The sequence below is a fragment of the Anguilla rostrata genome, chromosome 1 (genome assembly GCF_018555375.3).
Source record: "Anguilla rostrata isolate EN2019 chromosome 1, ASM1855537v3, whole genome shotgun sequence".
Lineage (NCBI taxonomy): Eukaryota > Metazoa > Chordata > Actinopteri > Anguilliformes > Anguillidae > Anguilla > Anguilla rostrata.
The window spans coordinates 1,985,001-2,004,028 of NC_057933.1; the positions used below are offsets into that span (position 1 = coordinate 1,985,001).

General features: G+C 45.6%; 2 protein-coding genes and 1 non-coding gene across 4 annotated transcripts in view; 1 reads left to right on the forward strand and 2 right to left on the reverse strand.

The window, feature by feature from the left end:
- The window catches only part of ppp1r8b (protein phosphatase 1, regulatory subunit 8b), a 9,382-nt gene extending 7,661 nt beyond the window's left edge, over window positions 1–1,721 (reverse strand). The window contains exons 1-3 of the mRNA XM_064307842.1: window positions 1,581–1,721; window positions 927–987; window positions 262–343 (exon numbers count right to left, since the gene is read on the reverse strand). Of these exons, the coding sequence (XP_064163912.1) occupies window positions 262–343; window positions 927–987; window positions 1,581–1,630 (193 nt within the window). The 5' untranslated portion in view covers window positions 1,631–1,721. The remainder of the gene's footprint in view (window positions 1–261; window positions 344–926; window positions 988–1,580) is intronic.
- LOC135242196 (small Cajal body-specific RNA 1) lies at window positions 172–322 on the reverse strand. Its single transcript, XR_010326269.1, has one exon. It is a non-coding gene; the product is annotated as a small Cajal body-specific RNA 1 (non-coding RNA).
- Window positions 1,722–4,566: 2,845 nt separating the features above from the next.
- On the forward strand, window positions 4,567–19,023 carry themis2 (thymocyte selection associated family member 2). Of its 2 annotated transcripts, none has more exons than XM_064346020.1 (6): window positions 4,567–5,036; window positions 9,685–9,825; window positions 12,140–12,580; window positions 14,367–15,589; window positions 16,791–16,902; window positions 17,751–19,023. In XM_064346020.1, the coding sequence occupies exons 1-6, from the start codon at window positions 4,928–4,930 to the stop codon at window positions 17,831–17,833; spliced, it is 2,109 nt and encodes a 702-aa protein (XP_064202090.1). In that variant the 5' UTR covers window positions 4,567–4,927; the 3' UTR covers window positions 17,834–19,023. The 2 variants fall into 2 exon arrangements, with proteins under 2 accessions (XP_064202090.1, XP_064202170.1); XM_064346100.1 differs by having other exon boundaries at window positions 4,569–5,036; window positions 17,754–19,023.
- Window positions 19,024–19,028: the final 5 nt, after the last annotated feature.

Here is a 19,028-nt window from a genome sequence, read left to right on the forward strand (position 1 = left end):
ATGTGCATGTGTGAGTTTCTGTACGCACGTGTGTATGGGTTTGGGTGTGGATTTGTGTGTGAGAGTTTGTGCATGCGTGCGTGTGTGTGGGTTTGCGTGTGAGAGTTTGTGCGCACATGCGTGTGGGTGTGCGTCTGCGCGTGTGTGTGTACATGCACATACACATGCACTGTCTGTGCCACTGAGTCATAACATCAGAGTGCTTCTCCACACTCAGAGCTTAAATCTCAGGGCTGCGGTTAATCTGGCACCTTCAGGGACCCAGGGGCCACAGGGGCCCAGCCCACGAGGCCGGGGACCGCAAGGTCAGTATCAGGTGCAGGGACAGAACACGGAACGCAACCTGCCAGGTGGAATATGGGAAACGGTCTCAGCAGCCAAAAGGCCGCTCGCGCTATAAGAAATAGTGGAAACTCAACCTGCATATTTTTCTGTATATTGAAAACAGGAAGCTGAAGCACTAGCCCCAGCTCCATCCATCCTCTTCCCCGGCTGCACCTTCATTTTATTCACTACGCTATTTTTTTATTTTTTATTTAATAAGTGCATTTTCGCCAGATGTCTGAGTGATTGTCATCCTATATGCAGAGTATTAACAGAATTTATTTTTATAACTTTATAACTGTTTTTTGGATTTTTAAAGATTTATACACACCAGTGGCAGTCTACCTATTGAACGCGACAATTTCACGAACACGGAAATGGACAACAGTTTAGGGATGTAGCCCAATTAACAGCCTTCTGTTTAAAAAAGAAACGGTGGGCAACCGGGTATAATGTAAGAGCAGAGTTTTCTGCAAACTAAAAAGGTACGAGGAAGCAATTTCTAAATAAAAAAAAAACAAGGGCTTCAGTAAGTTGTACAATCGAGGAGAACAGCTTAAGTGAGATATTACACACACACACACACACACACACACACTCACCTCCACCAGTTTCTCTCCTTTCACGACGTCCAGATGCAACCCTGGAGGCGGTTTCCCTGCCCTGGAAAGAAAACCCATCAAAGAAACTGGGGGGGGGGGAAAGCTCAGATGTTTGGTCTCAAGACGTTGGATTAAATAAGTAATCGGAATTGTTTAAGTTATATAGCTAGCGAATAGCCCTAATTTACACCCCCTTTGTTTTGTTTCGGCCGTAACAAGCTAGCGAGACTGCACTAGCAGACAGCTAGGCAATGATGTGAAAAACTTAGCTAGCTAGCTAGCGAACTGAACAGCTAACAAGTTTGCAATCATTTATAACCATATACACTTCTGCGTTGCAGCTAGCCTTTCGGTTACGTGAAGATGAAAGCTGGTATGCGACCGAAACACCACAATAACTGCTGGCCAGCCAGTGCCCACTGGTTTTAAAAGTAAAAAAAATCCACATCATTAGCCAACAAGCTGACTAGATGCCGAGAACAGTTAGCCAGAACAATTAGCTAGCGTTAACTTGATAAGTATGCTTGGTCGCTGCACACAGATACCACCAATATTGCAAGATAAGTACAACTCTTTCAACGGCTTTGTCATTAGACACATTGCTAAATATCAGCTGCATTTCTAAGGTCGTTTAATAGCAGAAAAACATCTTACCATGACGGACAATCAAAAATAGGTAAGTTTGCAACGGGTTTCGCTGCCATCTTGCCTCATTCATCATTCACACGCTCTTGAGGAAAGCTGGGTACGTGGCGGACTTCCGTGTGAGCGACAAACGCTTTGCAGGGAATTGTAGTTCAAAACTACCCACTACAATATCATTTAATTTTGATAATTAATAATAATAATAATAATAATACACTTTATTTATAAAGCACCTTTAGTATATGAAAATGCAGCTCAATGTGCTGTACAATATACCACTAAAGAAAACATTAATAAAAAGCAACACAAATAAAATAGAAAAACAAATTGAAATTTTTTTTTTTTAAATAAATATATATATATATATATATATATTTAAGATAGAATAAATAAAGCAATAGATAAAATACATAAAATGCAACACAATTGAAAAGGAATATAAAATTGTAAGAACAGGACATCATATAAAACTCCCAAGTAAACGCCAGAGTGAATAGATAGTTAAGCTGCTCTTTCTTTCTTTTTTTTTTAATGCCAACCGAGCCTGCCACTCAAATATTTTTTGGAAGAGTCTTATAGATGCATGGGTGCATAAAAACAGAAGGAAGTTTCTATACTATTTCTGTGCATTACCCAGGGGCGGTTTTAGTGATTTGGAGGCCCCAGGCAAAGACCAATGTGAGGCCCTTCTCCATTTCGCTTAACGCAATCATAGCTAGAGAACAAAAACTATTTGGAGGCAGCTCTTTTCAGTTAACAAAGCCACAGAACAAAATAACAGACCCAAATGAGAATTCTAACTGAAGAACTTCAAATGAACTTCAGTCAGTAAGAAGAACATAATATGGCAAGAAAAAGATTATAAGTATATAATCTTCAATTCTTTCAAGACAAAAGTATAGTACATGCTTTTTGATAAAGCATTTGAACATCCACTATTCTCTAGGGGTAAAAGTCCCGGTCCGAGCAGGTGTCTGGTTTGTGGTGGGCTGCTGCTGTCTGTGGCCTCTGTGACACTTTCCTCCCACGCTGTAGCTGGTTCACCGCAACCAGCAGTGCCAGCAACGCCTGAAGCTGTAGTAGGTGCGGTGGGTGCACAACAGGCTGAGGCAGCAGTAAGTCTGTTAACGTTAGTTAGCTCAGCTTCTTCAAATAACTAACCTCTTGTAACGTCAGCTAGAGTGAGAGCACCTATTATCAACCAACTTCGTTCGACAGACGTAAAAAAACGTAAACTGATTTGCAACTATATATGAAAAAATAGGCGAACAACCTGTACCTAGTTATGTAGGAAAAATGTCCTCGTTATCCTCCAGTGGTTATTTTTTTAAAGTACTTCCGTGATTTTTTATGTGCCGGCAAATAACTCAGAGGTGGTCCAGCGCTCGCTTTTGGTTGCTAAGGGGACGTGCATGAATGAATGGAACTTACATTTGCTAGCATACTGTAAGTGTCCTGTCTTGCGTATTTGAGGTTAACATAAGAAAGGGTGGTCGCTATCAGCACGTCTAGGAATCCGTACATATTCACTGTTGTAACTCAAGTCGCAGGACGGAAAATAGCCGTTAGGAAAGCAATTTGAAAGTATGAAGCAATGTCTGCGCCATTGGATTTAAACGGTCGCGATGAGATAATTCCGAGTGTGTTGCTTGTCTTAAAGTTGATATAGTAAATAAGGCTGTATTAATATAACTAAATGTATATGTATGAAGTTGGCTTTTTACATTTAGACAATTTATTATGTGTATTTTTACAGGACTTACATTTAAATAGGTAACAATGTCCAGTTCTCTCTAATAAATACGAAGTAAATACACTAGCGGTTAGGGTGGTCGATAATAGGTGCTCTCACTCTACTTGTTGCTCCTCCGTTGTGGAGTCTCTGGCTGTTTTATTAAAGAATTTCGTCAGTTCAGGCAAACTTTCCTTAAACTGGGCATCTTCCTTCTCCCTCTTTTCTCAAATCCACTTTGAAAACCCTTCATGGTAACAAAGATAGTGACTCTACCTCCGATGTTAACTCGAATGTCTACGTCATTGATTAGGCTCAAATGCAGGAAGGTCAAGGTGGAATAGTCCATTAAATGTGAAATGTGGGTGATAATAAATATTGGCAAATATAGATATTTAATTGGATAGGCCCACATTTACATGTAGATAGATTTATTTTATCTATTACAGATTATCATTCATTTGGAGTGACAAGAAAGGAAAAATGTTATATAAATAAAAAAAAGAAAAAAAAAAGAAGGAAACACAAATTCACGAGGTCCCTTTGGCGGACGAGGCCCCAAGCAATTGACTACCTATGACCTATGGTAAAACCGCCTATGGCATTACCTTTGGGACCTTGAGAAGACTCGCAGTGGAGGATCTAAGAGCTCGAGTTTGGGCACAGAAGCATAGGAGAACAGAACTGTAGGTTTGTGCTGAGCCATTCAGTGCAGTTCCAAAAGACACAAAGACAATGCAATGCAGACAGGACAGCAGCAATGTGCTCTCTCGTCTTGGTTGCAGTTTAAATTCTGGATGCAGTATTCTGAATTATTTTTGTAGTTTCTCAATTGTTTTCCTAGGCAGGGTAAAGAGAGTATTTCAATAGTCCAGGTGACTTGATATAAAAGCACGTATCACCTTTTCTGCATTCTGTGATGTTAAAAAGGGTCTCACCTTAGCTATACTTCTTAAATTAAATAATGCAATATTGGTCACTGTGTCCATGTGAGGTTTAAAACTTAGGTTTGAATCAAAAACCCAGATTTTTAACTGCTCATTTTATCTGTTGAGCCAGACTTCCCAGCCTAGTAAAAAAAAGATATTTTTTATTTGTGTCGAGCTAAAAGGATCTCAGTCTTATCCTCTTTCAATTTCATATAATTATTATCTCCTGACTGATGGCAGACAAGCAAATATTCTATAGCCTACACTCAGGTCATTTGGCACCACGGATATACAGCTGTGTGTCATCTGCATATAAATGAAAATTGACATTACCCAAGTTAATTTATTGCCCAAACCAATTTGGTTCACATCAAATCGTGGTTTAAATAAATATAAATACGTTAGCTATACGTCTAAATTGCAATTTTAAAATATGAAAACCTTTATATGAGTTTGGGCTGTGACCATTTCCTTAACAGTGCGCGAATCTGTACTCTAGTTGGTTATTTGTGTGCCGCGCCCGCGCGTGAAGATACTTCCTCTTGCAATGGACCTTCTAGACATTTTTCTCAACAAGACGCCCAGCTGCGCCTACATGCCGTTTCTCGCTCCGTTAACTTGGTCTGCGTTGTGACTCGCTCTGCCGAAGAGGCTCGCGGACAGCTCAGCACTCCTCCGGTTCGGGCGCTGCAGCGATGGACGGCGCGGGGACCGAGACCATGTCTCTGCAGGACTACATCACGTCCGTGGATGAAAGCACTCTGCCTCGCATTCTGCAGATCTGCTCTGGAGTTTATTTCCAAGGCGAGTAGTAACCCAGTACCACTTCTGAATAATAACAATAATAATAATAATAATAATAGTAGTAGTAGTAGTAGCCCAGGCTATGTGAACGCATGCATATTATTCAATATATATATATATAGTTAAATCAATTAAAATTATGCATACAAATTTTGACAAGAGCTTGTGGCATTTGTGACATTTTAGCATGGGTTGGCTGTGGTATAGTCTACTGTAGAAGCTATAGTTTAATAAGCATTGTTTTTAACGAATCGTTGGGGACACTGAGAATGAGTCCATAAATAGTCTGTATTTAATTTCACTTTCAGTGTTCAAGCAGAGTGAAAAATGATTTATTAATTCGGATAATACCTTTACATGTTTGTACTGGTAGATTTACATGTGTGTCGAAAACTGCCTACTTAGCGTGAAGCATTTCCTTTCGTTTTCTTTTAGGATTTTTGTTTCCCCATTATGAAAGTTCTCTTTCCCCCGCTCTAAATAACGGTAGTAACCCGGGCTAAGAACAGAAAGACAAGACGACTTTTACTTTTTGTTAAATAAAAAAGAAAGCCATTCGTAACAGAATGTTACATTTTCTGAATCAGAGAAACTACCTGTAGCTCACAGACTTGGTGGCGATGGTAGGTAGCAGTGTCCAAATACTGACGCTACTCCGGGATTTCACAAAACCTGCCAAACACAAGCTTGTTAAAGGGTTACACTTAAAACTTTCAGTTTCTTTAGGATTGTGAATTAGCCTACACTATTTGATGCACTCTCAAAACAAAAGGGGTAAAAACAACACGCATGCCTATTTTTTAAAACACACTGCCTTTTCTATTTGAGAACAACAGAATTTGTGTTGCTTCCAACACAGTCTGTTTAAAAAAACTCTCCCATTTTAACAAACAAATAGTATAATTCCACACAAAATATATTGAAGGTAACACAAAAGGTTTGTTGGACACCAGCATCCTGTTTTGAGAGTTTAAAAAGCTGAGATAAATTTCCATTTTCAACTAAATTTCAAAAGCACTGCTATGAGATGTTTGCTTTTTAAATAGCCCACAGCAGAGTTCTGTGAGTGAACAGAGAGAGGGGTAGGCTACCATATTCCGCGCAGGGTTCACACCGAACCCGGCATTCGACGTGTCTCATTCCCGTTCTGTGGACAGGCTGCGCGGTGCATGACAGAAGCCGTCCTGCGAGTGGACGTGGACCCGTCGCCGGTTCCGTATTTGAACAGAATACTAACAATAGACATATTCTCTTTTTCCACCTAAACTGTACACTAAAATCTATTTCTGAAGACATCAGAGGCGAGAAATGGGCAATGCGATTGCTGAATCTCGGTTCATAGTTGATCTGCAACACCTAGCTTAAAAGTTTGATTCGAGTTTCGTGAGGCCGGGCGAGCTAAATTGGACGCCTTCATTTGCATAGAACAAGGATGGAGTATTCTGTGCTTATACGGCACCGGGGCGAAGGCACAACACCGCTGGCTGGCCCGTTTCCATCATGCACCACGCACCCTGTCCATAGGACACGAATAGGGGCGAGAACGCCTCATCAGGGATCATATAATCTCTTCTGCTCATTGTAAACAAAAATGTTATATTAGAGCAATATGGTTTCAATTAATACTGTCAGTGTTTTTCTCTTCAACAAAATGAAAGTCCTCAATCTACGAAAAAAAAGAGGCATTTGCATCCATTAGGGCTTTTTCAAGTCTTCTTGCTAATAACAAATGCCTCAGTATAACGCAGATAAATGCAAAAGAATTAAAAACAAAATCTTACGCTATGGTATTTGGTACAAGACAGGGCCTTAAAACAAAATCTAATAATCTAAAAATAATGTGTAATGATGGGACTTCTCTGCATAGAGTTAATAAAATTAAATATTCGGGTTTATGGCTTAACGCTGAACTTACATTCAAACCTCACATTGATCACGTTCCCCACAAAATTCATTTTGGAACCAGTGTCTTATTTCGATCTAGACACTGTTTTACACCTAGTGTCCAAAAGAAACTGGCCTCACAACTTATATTACCATTTTTAAATTATGCCGATGTTTATCAAAATGAATCCAAAACTAACCTTCGACCCCTCAATACAGCATACTGTAATCTTTGTAGATTTGCTCTTGGTTGTTCCTTTAGTACTCATCACTATAATGTATAACTCACTCAAATGGCCTCCACTCAATATAAGAAGACACATTCATTAGCTGCAACTCATCTTTAAATGTGTACATTTCAACTATCCTCATTACCTACAACAGTTTCTGGCACCATATTCCTCAATATGTCATTTGAGGCATTCTACACAATACTTATTTTCCATTCCTACAGTTAGGAAAGTATTTGGAAAGAGAGCATTCATGTTTAAGGCTCCTTCAGACTAGAATAACTAACCTTCAAACATGCGATCCTTTACTTCACTTCACATGCTTAAAAACGGTTTGTCTTATTTTCAGTTAAATTGTTTTCAGATGATGCTATACCTATAATGGGGTCATTCCTATGTTCCCAGGGTTCTATGTTCCCCAGATTTATGGCACATAATGGGAACATGACAAAGAGTCCTATGTTCCCAGGGTTCTATGTTCCCCAGCTCTACATGAAATCTTATCTGTGTTCAGTAGATAGAGACAGAGACAGTGAATCAATGATTTTCTGTCTTACTCCAGAAAGGCGATGTCAGCTAGGTCTACAGCAAACAAATAGCTTAGCTATGCTCAGAAGTCCTCAATAATAATATTTTCCAAGAAATTATGAAAAACTGGTCACAACGTTTCATCAGGTGCAGTAGAACTTAGGACCCTGGGAACATAGGACTCTGGGAACTTAGATACACTCCCCCTATAATAATATACAATTCACTGTATATTCTATACTACTTATTCTTTATTATATCTCTGGGCAAGTACTTGTTCACAGCGTCATTGTGGCCATCAAGTGGTTGTATTCACCAACGTACTCATTTATCTGATGTTTGGTGTAGATTGTCTTAGCTGTAGTGTGACTGTGGAATTGTTTATTGTTTTTGTCTCTCTCTTATTACTTTAATATATTTGATTTGTTTCTTGTCTTTTACTTGTATTGTTTGGTAGGACCCCCTCGAAAACGAGATGGTTCATCTCAAGGGGTTTATCCTATTGAATAAACTTGTATCATGGAGACGGCAGTCTGAGTATTTGAACGGTGACATTATTTTTTGTTGTTTTGGATCAGTACTCCAGCACATTGGATTTAAAGTAAAACACTTGATGCACTCGATGACTGCCTGAAGTCTGTAACAGATAGGCCGAGATAGCACCAGACGCTAGGGATCTTCCCTGGTGGTGTGCTGCCAGGCCTGTATTGCAGCCATCTTCTGTTCCTGTTTTTTTCCAGGGTTTTTTTTTTTCTTCAGTCTTATCTTCAGCAAGTAACACACATTTTCAGTTGGATCCAGGTTGGGTGATTGACTTAGCCAAACACTCCTAGGTTACTTTAACATTGTGTTTGGGCTCATCATCCTGCTTTAGGTTAAAGCACCGTCCAACGAGTTTTGAGGCATTTGGTTGGATCTGAACGGATAAGATCAATGGGAAAAAAAAAATGCTTCGTTTGATAAACTTGAAATTTTACATTAATTTGTTACACACATTTTTTTCTAGTTTTTCTCAATTGAAAATTTTCGGTTTATTCAAACAGTACCGCCATGTTTCAGAGGTTTGATGATATGCTTTGGATCATGAGCAGTTCCCTTTTTTCGCCACACTTTCTTCTTTCCATTGCTTTGGTACAGGTTAAACACTCAACTACTGTGCTCTTTAGAGTTTTCATACGTACGTTTTTAATGTACTTTTTTTTTTTTTTTTTTTTTTAAAGAAAACTCGAAGGTAAAGTGTTCTGTTCTTGAGGCTTACCAGTGGTTTGCATCTTGCAGTGAACCCTCTGCGGTCATGCTGGTGTAGTCTCTCGCCTACCTAAATATAATGCTCAGTTGAACCGTATCCTAGTTCCAGCAGACAGTGAACACCTTTATAAAAATGAAGCCACTGGTTCCTGCTTTTTAAAGGTGCACCACTTCTTGATTTGAAGTGACATGCAAATTGATTTTTTTTAAAACCTTGGAGGAAAGAGGAATATTCAAAACAGTCTTCGCCGAAAATGCGAAAGATGAGCAGATGACATATGAGCCGCATGCTCTGACATATGTTAAGGAGGCTCTGTTTCAGTGCATAGATGGGCCCCACAGTCTATAAAATTAAAACCATGCTTTTTTTTACCCCCAGAAGTACACCACTCTCATTGTAGGGCGTAGTTTTGCATGTGCGGCTTGTTCATATCTGAAGAAAACATAATATATATATATACATACATACACATTTCCTCTTTGTGTATCTGCATCGTGAACCCTTCCCTAATTTGGTTCCTTGTATAGACAAAACCGCTGGCTTCAGAGAAGTCAAGTCAGTCACCAACATACTTCACATGTAGGCAGTTTTGCTTGTAGGTAATGTAGAAATTGCACCCCAAATGGTTCTCCCACCCAATATCTACCCAAAATAACCAATTAAAACCACAACAGTTTTTTACCTTATAAAAGAGCATTGTGGCACAGGCTAGGTTCTGCCACTGCTGTTTGACCGCCTGCCTGTCGCCCCTGTTCAGGATCCGTGTACGAGATCAGCGGCAGCGAAGTCTGCCTGTCCACGGGAGACCTGGTGAAGGTGATCGGCATCGAGCTCCAGTCCGTTACCTGCAGGGACACCAGCACCGATGAAACGTCTGAACTGCCTCTGGACTGCGCAGGTGAGCACCAATCAGCAGCCATCGTGCTGTGGGCTTGCAGCGCAGGAGAGCACCGCCTCGTGGCTGACCAATCAGCAGCCATCATGCTGTAGGTTTGCAGCGCAGGAGAGCACCGCCTCGTGGCTGACCAATCAGCAGCCATCATGCTGTAGGTTTGCAGCGCAGGAGAGCACCGCCTCGTGGCTGACCAATCAGCAGCCATCATGCTGTAGGTTTGCAGCGCAGGAGAGCACCGCCTCGTGGCTGACCAATCAGCAGCCATCATGCTGTAGGTTTGCAGCGCAGGAGAGCACCGCCTCGTGGCTGACCAATCAGCAGCCATCATGCTGTAGTTTGCAGCGCAGAGAGCACCGCCGTGGCTGACCAATCAGCAGCCATCATGCTGTAGGTTTGAGCGCAGGAGAGCACCGCCTCGTGGCTGACCAATCAGCAGCCATCATGCTGTAGGTTTGCAGCGCAGGAGAGCACGCTCGTGGCTGACCAATCAGCAGCCATCATGCTGAGGTTTGCAGCGCAGAGAGCACGCCGGGCTGACCAATCAGCAGCCATCATGCTGTAGGTTTGCAGCGCAGGAGAGCACCGCCTCGTGGCTGACCAATCAGCAGCCATCATGCTGTAGGTTTGCAGAGCCAGCAAGCGCTCACCTGGCGTGCAGTCTCAGGTAGTGTGCAGCTGTGCAGGTAGCTTACAAAAACACCTGGGCAAACGAGGGGAAACAAGTATGTGAAAATCAGTCTACCATCCAAGAGTTCCTAATTGAGCAAATAATATCCCAGCATGCACAGGGCCATGTTTAGGGTCAATGCTCATCACATAGCATGACATAACATAATGACGAGAACAGGCCAGTCAGCCCAACAATGCTCGCCATTTCCCTGCTTAAAGGGGAATTGCACTTTATAACACTTCTGCTTCTCATGACTGTGATATTGTCCTTCTAATGAATGATTCGCCCTTCATTTTTCGATTAGTTATTTCATTATATTATATTTCATTAATATTTTACACCATTTTGTTGTTTTCCTTTACAAGTAGACCCAGGCAGTTTAGCGTCAAACTCAAGGATGCATATCATTGCACAACTTCTGATGTGGGCGTACCTGCAGACAATAACATTAGGTTGGTCGTAAAAATCATAGACATATATATATATGTCTATGGTAGAAATAGTGTTGTATGACTACTAGCTAGTGAAACTGAAAATGTCTGAGGACGAAGGAGATTTTGTTTTTGATCATGGGATTGTTGTGCCCTATCGATTCGAGCCGGAATACACAGAAGTAAATCTGGCTAATTTGCAGGCTGATCGTGCGAGGGCGAGTCGGGACCGGGCCGAGATTGAGGAACCACAGGCTATTCCCAGGACAAACGGCAACTGGTGGTAGACATCCTATGTATCACAGACAGACACGATAGCGTTAGCCAGCCCGCATAGTACCCACCTCGAGCGGTTCGACCAACGATGAGAAAGCGGTGGGTACAGCTCCAGGCTTCAGGCGGTCACCTTGGTAGTCGGTGCCTTCAAAGTGGTCGCTGCATACCCTTAGTCCTCGTTTGCGAACTTCTTCGGCTGTGATGTTCGGGTGTTTGATTACATCCAGCCATGTCTGGCACAAAGTTGCATCACGTGGAAAACTATGAAGATGTGCTTTCAAGGCAAGTTTATAACAACCGGATACAATGCACCTCATTATTACACCGATATCGCATCAAACAAAACCTAGCAGATGTCAGTTTGTTCGATTTCAACGCTAAGTTAACAGAATGTTTTGCTTCGCTTCTTCTCGAATTTGCTGCAAAAGGAAAGTGAAGAAAAAACCAGAAACCATACTACTATGTGGACTTGCGCTAAAAAAAGGTATTTGTTTCTAATGTTAGACATTTAAAATTAAATAACTAATCGAAAAATAAAGGGCAACACATTCATTAGAAGGAAAATATCAGTCATGAGAAGCAGAAGTGTTATAAAGTGCAATTCCCCTTTAAATTAGACTAGATAGTAACACCTTATTAAGCCTAGCCTTGAAAACCCCCGGAGTTTCTGTCCTTTACTACAAGACCTGGCAGACTGTGGTGACTAAGACACTAAGACACCCCCCCCCCCCCCCCCCCCGCCAGCCCACCAGCCCGCCAAGGCAACGGAAAGAGGAAAGTGTGGAGGAGGAACAGTCCCTTATCAGAAACCAGACCATAGAGCCCATCCATGCACTAGAATGGAACCTTAACAGAAACCAGACCATAGAGGTCATCCATGCACTAGAACAGCACCCTGCCCCAGTCTGTGTCCTAACCCCTGGTTCCTGTCCTTTGCCAGGCAGGTTCCGGATCGTTCCGGAGGACACGCCATTCGGCAGCATCGAGGAAATGGTGGAGCTCATCCGAACCGAGGAGGACGGCGGCGACGCCTTCAGCTTCACCTGCCCCCACGAGCTGGAGCTGGAGGGCCACGCCGTGCCGGCGGGCGAGCTGGTCAGCCTGCTGTCTGTCGAACGCCCGGACGGCGAGGGGGAGGGGGAGGAGCTCGCTCGCTGCCGCCTGGTTGGCCGGGAGCAGGAGGAGGCGGGGCGGGAGATTCTGGTGCCGCTGTCCGTCCGCGGCGTGTTCTACGAGTGTGGGAGCGGCCACGGCTACGGCGTCCGGGAGATCGTGAGCTCGCCGCGGCTGCGGAGCCGCCATTACCGCCGCGTCAGCGCCGGCGGGCGCGACGGACCCGTCCAGCTCAGACCCGTGCACTCGGTCCAGGCCATCATGCACCGTGAGTTCCGCCCGGACGCACCTCCGCCCAACTCCGCTCTCATCCACCCAGCCTACACCCGCCCTCCACCCTGCCCAAACTCCTCCAACCACCCTATACCTTACCTAAACACCTACACCCACCCTCCACCCGGCCCAAACTCCTCCAACCACCCTATACCTTACCTAAACATCTACACTCACCCCCCACCCTGCCTAAACTCCTCCAACCACCCTATACCTTACCTAAACACCTACACTCACCCCCCACCCGGCCCAAGCTCCTCCAACCACCCTATACCTTACCTAAACATCTGCACTCACCCCCCACCCTGCCTAAACTCCTCCAACTACCCTATACCTTACCTAAACATCTACACCCGCCCTCCACCTGGCCCAAACTCCTCCAACCACCCTATACCGTACCTAAACATCTACACTCACCCCCCACCCTGCCCAAACTCCTCCAACCACCCTATACCTCACCTAAACATCTACACCTGCCCTCCACCCGGCCCAAACTCCTCCAACCACCCTATACCTTACCTAAACATCTACACCCGCCCTCCACCCGGCCCAAACTCCTTCAACCACCCTATACCTTACCTAAACACCTGCACTCACCCCCCACCCTGCCCAAACTCCTCCAACCACCCTATACCTTACCTAAACACCTGCACTCACCCCCCACCCTGCCTAAACTCCTCCAACCACCCTATACCTTACCTAAACACCTGCACTCACCCCCCACCCTGCCTAAACTCCTCCACGCACCCTATACCCTATGGGGGCGACAGCTCAGGAGGTAAGAGCGCTTGTCTGGCAGTCGGAGGGTTGCCGCTCCCTGCGCATGTCGAAGTGTCCCTGAGCAAGACACCCAACCCCTAACTGCTCTGGTGAATGCGAGGCATCAATTGTAAAGCGCTTTGGATAATAGCTATCGCTATATAAATGCAGTCCATTCTATTCCTTATCTAAACCTCTTCCCCACCCTACATCCTACCTAAACCCCTATACCCATCCTACACCCTACCTGAACCTCTACACCTACCCTACACCCTACCAAAACCCCTATGTCCACCCTACACCCCATCTAAGCCCCTGTACCCACCCTAAACCCTACCTTCAGAGAAAAATGGTTAAATCATGTCCAATTATATTTGTAGACGCACCTCATGACAATGTTTCTATTTAATACCTTCATGAGGAAAGGATGAGTTCAGACCTGTCCACTAACACCCTGCGTCTCATGTAATGCTACAGTACTGTTCCCAAAGAAAACCCAGTGCTTTTAAACACTACCGATTTGAAATGTTTTTTTATTCTTAAATACATTTTTTTTTTAAGTTTATATTGCGTGTTGGTACGTCTCACCCGTCCTTTGTCAACTGTCCAATAAGTCTTTCGGTCTCCTTTAACGGCACCCTGCTGGAACAGAGAAACAGAGGCCTCGTCTGACCGACAGTCTAATATTAGCGTAAACTCTGTTAGCCACAAAGGCTCCCTAGCGGAAACGGCTGTATGCAGTACGCATTATTTTTTCACAACATTTCACGAAATAACGTGCAGTTAAAATCGCTCTTTTTTTCACGAGGGCCTCCATCTTAGATCAGTAAAACCAAGACTTCAGCATGAAATGGCTGAACAGTGGCGGTCAGAAGTGAAGGATGGTCTGCGAGTGTCCACCTCGCTAACCGCAAGCCTAACAACCCCCCCCCCCCCCAGTGTGGTAGTGGTCAGAAGTGCTTATCTGTCAGCTTTCGCCTCGCTAACCGCACATCTGCCCCCCCCCCCCCCCCGCCCCCCAGTGAGGAAGAATGTGGTGCAGTTCCCGTCCAGCCTGGAGGTGGATTTGATGGACGTGACGGAGTGCTGCGGGGACGTGGTGTTCGTCACGCCGCGGACGCTGGCGGAGGTGGCGGTGCTGGGGGCCGAGGCGCTCCCCGCCGTGGCGGAGGTGCTGGAGGCGCCGGAGAGCGCGCGGCCGCTGTTCCGCTGCCGCTGGCTGCCGCTGCTGCGCCCAGGCCAGCTGCTGGTGCTGCACGGCCCCGCCGACCCCGCCCTGGTGCTGGCGTCCAGCTTCAAGGGCAAGAACGAGCGCCGCCACTTCCTGCTGTCGCGCCGCTACGGAGGCGGCTTCCGCCGGCGGCCGCGCAACTTCGGCTCCGCCTACGAGCTGTACGCCGCGCACTGCCGCGGGCCGGGCCTGGCGGTCACCGTGACGACGCACTGGGAGGCCACCGCGGACGGGCTCACCTCCCTCAGCGTGGGAGACCAGCTGGAGGTGCTGGGGCAGGGCAAGGTGGAGGTGGGTTGCCGCGACGACGGGGCGGCGCAGCGGGAGGAAGTGGAGGTGCTGGTCTGCCGGCGCACGTCGGACGCGGACGAGGACGACGAGGAAGAAGAGGAGGAGGAGGAGGACGGGGAGGAAGGGCGGAGCGAGGAGAGCCAGGAGGTCCGCCTGCCCATGTACCTGGAGGGCCAGTTTGTGGAGAAGCTCACCGACACCAAGAAGCGGTACAGCCTGGCGGAGCTGGGGGAGCGCTTCTCCTTCCCGCTGGACGTGAAGGTGTGCCGGCGCGACCCGGGCCTGGAGGCCGACCCGCTGCCGGCGCTGTCCTGCCTGCAGCTGGAGCAGGCCGTGTCCGAGCCCGCGGTGCTGGCCAGCCTGCTGGAGCAGCCCGAGCTCTGCTTCCTGCTGCCCGTGCGCTGGCTGACCATGACCGTCTCCTTCACCGGCGACGCCCTGCCCGAGGACCGGCCCCCGCAGCCCCGCTGGGAGACCGTCACCGAGGTCACCGACCAGTTCTACTTCGAGTTCCGGAAGCTGGCCAGCCAGGACTCCGAGGCCCCCCCGCCCCGCCCGCCCAAGAGGAGGGTGTCCACCCAGGAGGCTGCCAAGGCTCCGCCCGCCGCTGCCTCCAATCACGAGCGCCGACCGTCCAAGCCCCAGCCCCTCTCCAAATCACTGGACAAGCTGAATCTCGGCTCCTGTTGGCCAGAAAAGGGCCCTCCTCCACCGCCACCCCTGGTAAGTCACCACAAAATAACACCATAAACATAACAAAACATGAACATAATGATGAAAACAAGCCATTCAGCCCTGCAATGCTTGCCATTTTCCAACCACTGAAGGGTACCTTGTGCTCACTGTTCACCCACAAATCGTCATCAAACAAAGTAATAACATTGTATCTACGGTGGCCTACAAGGACAATCATATGCTCTTATACAGAGAGGAACAGAGCAGGACTGCACTGGACTCGGCAGTTCTCCCCTTCGCATCGTTCCTTGATTTGAAACGCATTTCCCTTCACGTTTGTGCTTTCCTTTTTGAAGCGTGATGTGTGCGTCCTTGTGAGCCATCGTAAGAACGTTCTATCAAATCATAAGCACAGCGTTTGAGTCATGGTTAAGGAATCTGCGCGAGACTGTTACTGAGAGATATTAACTGTCCGTTTACTTCATTAACGGATGGAACGGTGTTCATAACATGGCATAACGTGACATAACGTAATGACAAAAACAGGCCATTTAGCTCAAAAATGCTCGCCATGTTCCTACCACTGAACGGTACCTAGGCCGTGTCTGAAACCGCCTGCTCACTCGCCCATGATTGAGTATATAATTTAAGTACACTAGAAAGGGAGAGTGAAGTACACAAAGTTTAGTGTGCTTAAAATCTGTGGACGATATATTTATTTATCCAGAGTTGCGTGTAACCTGCTTTGTGAGACATGGCCCTGAACTAGACAGTATAAAGCATGTGTATCGAGCCCGGTCCTGAAAACACCCAGAGTTTCTGCTACATGGCAAGGATAACTGCGGCGATATTTCTGCATTTGTAATTCCATAATTTTTTTAGTGGCCATTAACGACAAGCCTTTGAAGCCTTATGCCCAAAGAAAAGACTACACTGTCCAGCATTCAGCCACCGTCCGCCGTAGGACGTGAATTCAGTTTACAGAGAATCTGGCTAGTGAGTGAATCTTGCCTACGCACGAAACGTACGAAAAAAGCTGTGTGACGGCATTTCAGAAAATGACAACTGAATTCCCCCATTTACGCCTACTAGTTCTAGGAACTTCTTTTTGCATCACAGCTGAAAAGAAAATTTGTAATCATTTCCCCCCCTGCCTGTGTGTGAACATTCAGTGCGACAACACAACTAGGAAGTCTACTGAGGGGTGAAATCGGTTACCACAACGTTAATGTGACTTCACTTCCTCCAGGAGAATGCAGACGAGGCCCCTCCGCTGATTCCCAGGAAGTCGCCGCCCAGGTCAGGCAGCTGCAGTCTGCCCAACATGTACACGCAGACCCCCAAACGAAACAAGAAGAAAGGTGCGTCTGCATCCTGTGTACCCACAAATTCTGCCCTGTCAAATCCCAGTCCTTCGGAGTCACCAGCTCTGGATCCAATGTCTGAAGAGCATTACTTATAGGAAACATCAACAAGAAACTTACAAAGATTATTACAATCCCCCCCAAAAAAGCACCTGCAAGTCCTTTATTTATTCTTTTCTAGATCTGAAAATTCAAGGAACACTGACAGTAGATGGGGTGACCTTGTGATAATTATAGTTTGTATGACCGCCATGCATTATTATGAAATATGGAAATATATAAACAGAATTAATTGAAAACAATTTTGGCTGATAATCCCTGCTGGTACCTGGACCCGAGGTCGTGTTGGACCTTATTGATGATATCCTGGCAGCCCTACATTCAGAATGAACATTATCAGACAGTGAATTCAGCACAGACAGTGAATTCAGCACAGATAGTGAATTCAGCACAGACAGTGAATTCAGCACAGACAGTGAATTCAGCACAGACAGTGAATTCAGCACAGACAGTGAATTCAGCAAAGAGAAAAGATCCACCTCACAGCCATAAATAACCTTTTACTTGGCAGTATGCCTAGCAGTCCTGTTGCCTTACAGTTTTGATACCCAAGCACCATTTTAAGCCTTCACACTTCCAGGGGGAAAAAAATATGGTAAAAGTTCGCTGCTTCGTGCTGATTATTTGTTCAGTTTGAGCACATTTTAGTTTTTCCCACCACCCATATTTCTGATTGTAAATTCAGAGAATTAAAAAAAAAATTTTAATCTGAGTAAAAATTGAAGTCCATAAACTCAATGTACGCATGACTCCTCCCTCCCCCCCTCCCCCGTGCCTCTCTCCAGCAGGAAGGCGGGACAGCGACCATGACTACGAGGACATCATGGACGCGGTGAAGAACTCACAGGAGAGCATCTTGTTCTACTGACACGCTGCTCAGCGCCCTGCAGACTGTCCTGTACAGGACTACCTCCAGAGAGCCAGACATGTTCACGTCCTTCTTTAAGCTTTGAGAACCACTTTCCAAAAGCAGGCCTCTTTAGTCCCTATCAACAGGCTATTTGATTTCTGAAGTTAATGGTTTGATTAACAGTCTATATTTGAAGTCCAGCTTTTTTTTTTTTTTTACCCCACCTTCCCCAATTCCCTTGCTTCAGTGATTTTTGTATTTTGAACTGCTGCTTCATGAAAAGCCTTTGTAACCAGCGTACGTGCATGTTTTCAAAGGCGCAAGATATTTTTTCTAATGGCCAGAAAAAGGTCAAAGGTCAAAGACCGTGTGAAAGAATGAGAAGGGCAGGTATGGCGTCTTTATGCATAAATTACTCTCAGAGGCACTCCTGTCAGGCTCCCTGGTGAGAATCATCAAGACAGAAGTTCTGCTTTTTTATTTTCTAAGAACACTGAAGAATACATGAAGTCCCCCTCTCCAAAAAAAAAAAAGAATTAAAAAAAATCTGCCTCTAGCTTCCGTTCAGTTCAGTTTCACTTCCTCATCTGCGTGCCACAGAGAGCAACAATAAGTTTGTTGTGTTGCAGAGTTCTTTGGAGGAGTGGGGGATGGGGGCACAGCCACTGGACCGTTACTGAATTTCCTTTCTTGGTCGGGATGGGGGGGGGGAGGAGGGGTCATACTCATATGCTCTGGCGAATGAGAGGCATCAATTGTAAAGCGCTTAGGATAGAAGCGCTATATAAATGCACTCATTACACGTGTACAGACACGGTAGGCTTATGTCCGGGGCAACAGCACCACTCGGGGCAAAGTGCACCTGTACACCTGGATTTAGCACGTCTGAGGAAGTGGGGTCACATGGGAGCCCCCCCCTCACCCCAGAGACACAGCACCCCAAAAAGGCTGGTGAAAGATGCAATGTTGCACGCTGAACCGTAACCATGACAACGGCTGAAAACTCCACAGGGCTGGCGAGGGGCTGATTATCACAACTGCAGGAGCGCCAGGGAGCCTCACGGGGCGCTGCACACGTTACACGCAGGAGAAAAGAAGGGAAAGTGCAGTAGCAACAAAAAGTATTTTTTACACAATTAACTATTTTAAAAGAATGTTGTTCAGTGTGGCGGTGTAAACCTAATAAATATAATCTGCTATTTACCCCCCCGTC

What these genes read in the sequence shown, in the direction of transcription:
- themis2 (XM_064346020.1), top strand. Translation starts at nt 4,928, where the DNA reads ATGGACGGCGCGGGGACCGAGACCATGTCTCTGCAGGACTACATCACG. An exon ending in ACTGCCTCTGGACTGCGCAG is followed by an intron (nt 9,826 to 12,139) that starts GTGAGCACCAAT and finishes GTCCTTTGCCAG; the next exon opens with GCAGGTTCCGGATCGTTCCG. An exon ending in CTCCTCCACCGCCACCCCTG is followed by an intron (nt 15,590 to 16,790) that starts GTAAGTCACCAC and finishes CACTTCCTCCAG; the next exon opens with GAGAATGCAGACGAGGCCCC.